The sequence below is a fragment of the Syngnathoides biaculeatus genome, chromosome 8, assembly GCF_019802595.1.
Source record: "Syngnathoides biaculeatus isolate LvHL_M chromosome 8, ASM1980259v1, whole genome shotgun sequence".
In the NCBI taxonomy this organism is placed as follows: Eukaryota; Metazoa; Chordata; class Actinopteri; order Syngnathiformes; family Syngnathidae; genus Syngnathoides; species Syngnathoides biaculeatus.
The window spans coordinates 23762397-23770027 of NC_084647.1; the positions used below are offsets into that span (position 1 = coordinate 23762397).

The window sequence follows — 7631 nt, forward strand, 5'->3', positions numbered from 1 at the left end:
GACGTCACGGAGCGAATGTACGTGGATTTATAGTCTGTATGTATACATTTCTACTCCTGTATTTGACAAAAGAGAATTTATCTTCAGCCCATAACAGTGATGAGCACACCACTCAGAAGCTATCACTTTCCCTCAGAGTTTTCTTCATCATTCAGCCTGTAGAAGTCACACCAGCTGTGCAAAGCTGCCTAAGCTTTGCAGAATAGGCACGAGTGTGTGCGCACGTTTACGAGTTGAGGTTGTGGATACACACGTGCGGAGTGTGGGCTGACATTTCACCCAACTCCAGGTGTATGTGGTTTCTCACAAATGCAAATCGGTCACATGATCTAAGTCTGACAAAAGGAAGACGATGGGGATGAGCTTCGAACTGGTGCTTTTTTAAACGTAGTCTAAGAGCAAAAAAAAAAAAAAAAAAGGGGGTTAAGAAAAACAGTTATGCACCACAATTTCTTCCTAGGGGATGTGGGTGCATGCATGTGTGTGCTTTTGGAGCTCTGAACTACACCAACACGCGCAGTGATCTAAGAGCCATGTGGACGAAGGCACATCTCTGCTGCGGTGCCTCTCTATCCAGGTGTTGAACACATCTGTGTACGTTCAGAATCCCGCTACCTAGCAGCTCATGCTTCAAACAGCCTCTAAAAGGACAAAAACATTCCTACATACTGCATCTAAATTATCCACTTCTCGTTAAGTTTTCCACAATGACCACTATTCAACAGGTGTGGGCCATTCATCTACTAAAAGCGCCTCCTACTCTTAATAAATAATAAGCCCAATTCATCTGTTCACAAGTGAGCCAACAGTAATGAAAACTGGATAGATATGTATCATTTGTTTCTAGTCTTTTGGTGAAGCTTTTACTTAACCTCAGCAAAGGTTTGAATAATAATGCACGACTGAATACATGCAGAAGTGGAGAATAACCCAATCAAAACATCATGAATAGAAAGTATTTTATTTTTAAACTATGGCTACGTTCGTACAGCGGGTCAATTCGGACTCTTCTGCCCATACAGTGCTACTTCTACTTCTGAACGTCTCTAGTAACAAAAAATTCAGGTTACAAAACGCCTTCTCGGAAAAACATCATCTCTTGTTATGATGGAAATTTAGGAAAAATAGGCGCTGGATTCCCCCAAATTCCACCGAACATAAACATCCAGTATCTAGGTTTGTGTGAGGAGATAGAGCTGCTCTCCCATTGGCTATCACGATCTTCCTCGCATCGCATTAGCTAGCGAGGACATCAATTTTACCCATGATGCACTTCTTGTATCTTGGTTTGTGTGGTGTGAAAGAGCTGCTCTCACAGTGACTATCGCCATAGCATCTTCCTCACATCCCATTAACTAGAAGGGACGTCAATCTTTACATATGATGCACATCCTTTATTTTGGTTAATGTGGCGTGGTACAGCTGCTCTCTCATTGGCTATTGCCGTCGCCTCTTCCTCGCATCCCATTGGCTAGGAGGGATGTCAATCTTGGGCTATTCACGTGTAAAATGCTCTTCTACTTACGAAGAATTCACATTACGAAACGACTTCCGGAATGGATTAATTTCATATGTAGCGGTACCACTGTATATGAAGTATCTGATTATGTCAATGTAAATGAAACAATTCGTTATTTTTTTAAACTGACCGAGGCCTCTTTCATATGCGACTATACAGTAACTTGGATACGTATCTAATGTGAGTGCAGCCTGGACACTCAGGTGAACTTCTTCTGACCTCTAGGTCTTCAAAAGGTGCTATCACAATCGTATGACAAAATAAAGTCATGAAAAGATGCTTTGGAACTGCACAAAATCCTTGACATTGGCACAAATGCCTCTGCAATGAGACCAACACAAGGGATTATATTTACATCAATAATCTGCGCCATTTGACGTTGTTTGGTGTGCATTTGTGTCACTTCACGGAGGCAATCAGGTCACATTAAAAGTCATTTGTTTCTGCAATGTGAACAAGTACATAAAAAATTGTCATGAACTACATGAACGAATCAGAAGTACTACTAAATAGTTTTTCTACTAGATGGGATTTGTGAGATATGAATGAAAAATGACTACGCATTACGGAGTTCAAGATGTTTTTTCTGCTAAGAGGCCTGAAATCAAGTCTTCTGATTTCTCTCGCTTATCTATGTCACTGGCAAAGATATCTGCCTGGCTCTCTGTGCCTGACCAGACTGTCAACAAAATAAACAGGTGTCCTCTCACAAGTGTCTCTTCTGCACTGAGGCAACCAATCAAGGCAAAGGGGGCCAGTCTTTGCCAAATGTGGACAATTTGGATCAAAAACTGGTTCAAAATAAGTAGGTGTCAGAGAGGCGGTTTTTTTTAGATACCTGTCACAAAATCACATTTTACTTTTATACTACATCCACATTAATGATTCACACTGTGGATGTCTAAAAATATAAAATATGGGACCTTTAGAGGTTCTACTATACAATACAAATGCCTTAATACGCATGCACACATGCCTTACAAGCGCATACTCAATAAGCGCCAATCAAGGGCTAACCATTTCCTTCCTGATTGCCTTTTAAAATAATCTGTTTGGGTTTAAAAGTCGGCTGCAAAAACAGCCTTGCAAATGACAGAAATGTGAGTCAAACAGCAAGCAGTTGAAGAGCAGGAACCCTCAAAGACAGCAGCCTGCATTCATTTTATGATTGTTTTTAAAATGTTCACGTCAACGTTGCTCTAAAACAAATGAGTGGCTAATTTTGCAATCTCTATTCACTATTTTACCTTGGTTTGCTAGTGTCGAACGCAGCATGCCACTTTTGGACCAGTTCTTGATCTGTCCGTCTTCACCAGCTAAATGGATGTAACATGGGAAAAATTTGTATATGTACATTTTTCAATTGTGTCACTAACATAACATTTTAGCCAGTTATAGTTATAGCTGTTAATCTTGTTTCTTTCAAATTTACCTGTGATGAGCGCAGTCCCGTCATGGTTCCACCTGCCTGCTAAAACCGCTCCTTTGTGTGCCTCAATACTCTTCTCAATGCGGCCTGTCTTGGACACAAGGTGGAACTTCCCTGCAAAGATGGGGTGTGAGGTGAGTGCAAAAAAATCCAAAATTTGAAATAGTGAATAACAAACTAAATGGCATTTGGGCAGGTGAATAACATTTTATTTTAAAGCAATGGTATGAAACTGGCAGCCCGCGGGCCATTTGTGGCCCACGAGATTGTATTTTGTGGCCCCCACGTTAATATGAAAGTTTGTTAGTACGGCCCTCGAGTTTTACATGAATGGCACTTTAACTCTGTTGTGTGGAAAACTAACCAATCATGGTGGGGTATATGGCTCTCAGACACGTTACAAGCAGAGAAATTTTTCCAGCAGCATTGCCATGTAGCGTTTTACTAGTAGTTTTTGACAGAAGCATCTTTGTTTATCTTTTTTCATTCATTCATTTTCTGAGCCGCTTATCATCACCAGGGTCGCAGTGGTGCTGGCGCCAATCCCAGGTATCATCGGGCAAGAGTTGGGGTACACTCTGAACTAGTTGCCAGACAATTGCAGGGCACATAGAGACAGACAACAGTCGCACTCACAATGACACCTAAGGCCAATTTAGAGTCCCTAATTAATGCATGGTTTTGGGGATGTGGGAGGAAACCAAAGTACCCAGAGAAAAAACACACAGGCACGGGGGAGAATATGCAAACTCCACACAGACGGGGCCAGGATTTTAATCCCGGACCTCAGAACTGTGAGGCCAATGGTCCAACCAGTTGCACCACAATGCTGCCTCCTAGTTTATCTTAATGTTTAACTTTTTTTTTTTTTTTTTTTTTAAATGATGTTTGAGAAAGGCGGCACGGTGGCGCAACTGGAAAGTGTTGGCCTCACAGTTCTGAGGACCCAGGTTCAATCCCAGCCCTCCCCATGTGTAGTTTGCATGTTCTCTCTGCGACTGTGTGGGTTTCCTCCCATATCCCCAAAGCATGCAACATTAACTGGACACTCTAAATTGCCCCGAGGTGTGATTGTGAATGCAGGTGTTTGTCTCCATGTGCCCTGTGATTGCCTGGCAACCAGTTCAGGGTGGACCCCGCCTCCTGCCCATTGACAGCTGGGATAGCTTCCAGCACTCCCGTGACCCTTGTGAGGATAAGCGGCAAAGAAAATGGGTGGATGTTTGAGAAGATTGAATTTTCCTGTAAATTTCTAATTGAAATTGGTTGTGAGTGTGTGCCGAGGCTGCGGCCCAGCCTCTGCTGGAAGCTGCCTCCAGCGGCCCTGAGGTAAATTGACTTTGAAACCCCTGTTCTAAAGCAGAAGCAATTGTTTTTTTTAATTTGCTTTATCTAAGGAGAATTAGAGGGTTTGTGATGGTTGAACCAGGGAACGTGTTCTTGTGTGAGGAAATTGAAATGCAGTGGATAACTGATTAGCACACCTGCCTCACAATTCTGAGGACCGGGGTTCAAATTAAAATCCACGGTTGTGTGGAGTTTGCATTTGATCCCCGTGCCTGTGTGGGTTTTCTCCAGGCACTCAAGTTTCCTTCCACATCCCATAAACATGCATGGTAGGTAACATGAAGACTCTAAATTGCCAATGTGTGAGAATTGGAGTGCAAACATTGTTTGTTTTAATGTACCCTACGATTGGCTGGGGACCTATTCAGGGTGTACCCCACCTGCCACCCGAACATAGCGGAGAGAGGCTCCAGAAAATACAGTACAGAAAATGGATGGATGGATATTGAAAAGCAGTCCATTTTGTTCACATCTTATTCTTCTTATGGATACAGTATACCGTAGACAGTACATTTAACTGTTTCTGGAAGCTCTACTGAAATATTAGTTTCTCTGCTTCAGAAATACACATTAAATTTTAAAAGTGTGGACAGTAATGACTATTTACTACTATACTATTTTTTATTTTTTTTATTTAATTATACTATTTATTTATTTAAATTGAGGGTAATCCCAAATAAAGGACTATACTATATATATTAAAACAACTTATGATCTTGAATAGCTTCAAAATAAAAGAGTGTAACAAAGACGGACAGAAAAACGAAAGCTTCAACTGTGAATAAAAGCTGAGTTTTCATGGCTTGCTGGTCTGCCAGAGAAAATTGCTGCCTCAGTTTGGGGGCTGTGCTTATGCAACCCTACACTGTTATTAGTATTCTGACCACATGTTGCCTGACATAATAGTACATCCACATTTTGTGTGTTTGTTTCTAATGCAGGCTGAAGACAGGCAGCATTTGTTAAGTCCTTTTTACAGTGTGAGTCAACACAGAATTAGCTCTGAAAGCAAAATAAAAACATGGGACATTCTCAACATTATTAGCACATTTCCCTCACAAGAGAGGCATCCTGGGTTTGAATCTCAGCCCAGGGCCTCCGATTCAGTTGCAAATTCTCTTGTGCTTGCGTGGGCTCTCTCCTGGTATCCCAACTTTCTCTAAGGCTCCCATATTAAAATAAAATGCTTCTTAAATTAATCTTATACTAAATTAGCCACAGGTGTGAATTTGAGTGTAAATGGTTGTTAATTCTTAATCTGCCCGACTATTTCAATGGCTGTTAATCTCTATGTGCCCAGTGATAGCTCAAGGGTGTACCACTCCTACCAGAAATAAAGTCCAGAACATCGCTGACCCTCATGAGGATAAGTGGTATGAAAAAATAGATGGGCATTCAACCACAAACCCTGTAGATTCTTGGCTAAAACTAGGTACGTTTTTCATTAATCGGTCAAATGTTATTAGCTTTTTTTCTTATTGAGTATCAGGAAAGCAGACATTTAATTTTCTTTGAAAGCATTTCTGTTTTCATGAAATGACTGTTTATATAAAATGTATACAGAATTACATTTTTATGATGAATGTGAGTTTTCAGCATCAAGGAGCTACCAAAAAGCCAATTTGTGTGCAGAGTGGAAAAAAGTTAATTTATAAGTCATGATACAACTATGGAAACATGCAGTGAAACACTCTAATTACGCATTATGATCAGGGATGACACAAGCATCGATATTAAATTAGAAACAAAAATGAGTGGAAAAACACTTGAGGCAAACAGGAAAACAGTTTTTAAAAATGTGTACCAGTTATTGACAACCAGTATAAATAAATTAAGTGAGCTAAAATATGAATAGGCTCCACGGTGATGAGCATGTCTGCCTTGTAGCACTGAGGTTCGAAGTTTGAATCTCAGCTCCAGCTTTTCTGTGTGGAGTTGTTTGTTCTCCACATGCTTGCGTAGGTATTTCTCCCACATTAGAAAAACATGGATGTTAGGTTCATTAATTATTACAAACGTGGCAGTACATTTTCAGTGGGAAAGTTTTTTTTTTGGGGGGGGGGGTTCTGATTAGTTGATGACCTATCAAAGGTGTGGACCGGCTGTCGCCCCCAAAACAACTTGGATAGATTCCAACAAATGTGTGACCTTCAGTACGAGTGCTACACAGTTGAAAATATGTGGACAATGTGAATCAAAAAACTTACCATCAGTACTGGTTAGCACAAAAACCTCAGCCGGCGTCTGCTTCTTGCCACCGATGGTCTTGGGAAACCAATGCAAGTCAATGGGGTAGAAGTCCTCTGGCAATTTGACCAGCAGACTGGTCTCGCTGGTCAGAAGGTTCCACCTGAGGATCTGGTGGTCCTCACTGCAGGAATACAACTCATCCGGCGTGGTCCAGCCAATGCAGCTCACGAGTTCCCTATGTGAACTACTATTAAGAAAAATGGTCAAATGACATTTGTATTAGATGGAATTCTCGTGGGAAATCCAGTAGTGGATTACTTATGCAAAGAGGATCGTTTCATCGTTGTTTACACATGATCAACAACATTGATGCGAACCACACTTATATAAAGGATATGTTTAGGTTCCTTCAGTAGCGATGTTTTCAATCGCATCGTAGGCGTTGTTGTCGTTAATTCCTTGTGAAACTATACAAGGGAACAGACAGAAAGTTAGCGGTCCCAGGACCATCGCACAAAAATGTGTTTATCATAAGAAAATGTAATATAGTAGGAGGAAAGAGTGAGGTAGCCGCTGGCGTGCATTTGCAGTGTTGACAGTGGACGACACCGGGGTAGTTGCTACGTTACCTGACTCTGTTGCGAATATGAATCCTCTTCTGTTGGCAGTGCCTCGGCTATGACGTGACCTAACGTTACCTCAACTGAGTCTCCCGTTTAAAATGCCCATCGTTCTATAGGTTAAAAATGTCACGGCTGGGCAGCAGTCAATCCCCGAGTCATTGTATTCCAGGAAAAAAAAATATTTCCGCAATCAAGACGAAACGGTTGCGATCAGAGCTAGCTGCTGGTAGCCATTAATCTGGCTCGCCGCTTCAAACGGCCGCGGCTGAGACATCGCGAGAGTTCAGTCACTTCCGTATTCCGTTAAAACGAGTATTTTGAAATAGTAATAGTATCGGACAATTTATCTGAAAGACACGCATTTAGACCATTGTTTTACAAAACATTATCACAAAATAAAATACATTTTAAGCATTTTAGGTTAAAAAAAAATGACAAAACTCTTGACGCTTTACTAACCTAACCGAGCGAGGATTTCAAATGTATACGAAGCAACATTACATCGGACGTAAAAGGTTCAATA

The 7631-nt window shown here is 41.2% G+C and overlaps 1 protein-coding gene across 1 annotated transcript in view; it reads right to left on the bottom strand.

Annotated features, from left to right (window-relative positions):
• ift80 (intraflagellar transport 80 homolog (Chlamydomonas)) overlaps window positions 1-7604 on the bottom strand; it is a 63233-nt gene extending 55629 nt beyond the window's left edge. The window contains exons 1-5 of the mRNA XM_061827268.1: window positions 7115-7604; window positions 6880-6952; window positions 6503-6721; window positions 2952-3062; window positions 2767-2835 (exon numbers count right to left, since the gene is read on the bottom strand). Coding sequence (XP_061683252.1) covers window positions 2767-2835; window positions 2952-3062; window positions 6503-6721; window positions 6880-6919 — 439 coding nt within the window. The 5' untranslated portion in view covers window positions 6920-6952; window positions 7115-7604. The remainder of the gene's footprint in view (window positions 1-2766; window positions 2836-2951; window positions 3063-6502; window positions 6722-6879; window positions 6953-7114) is intronic.
• Window positions 7605-7631: the final 27 nt, after the last annotated feature.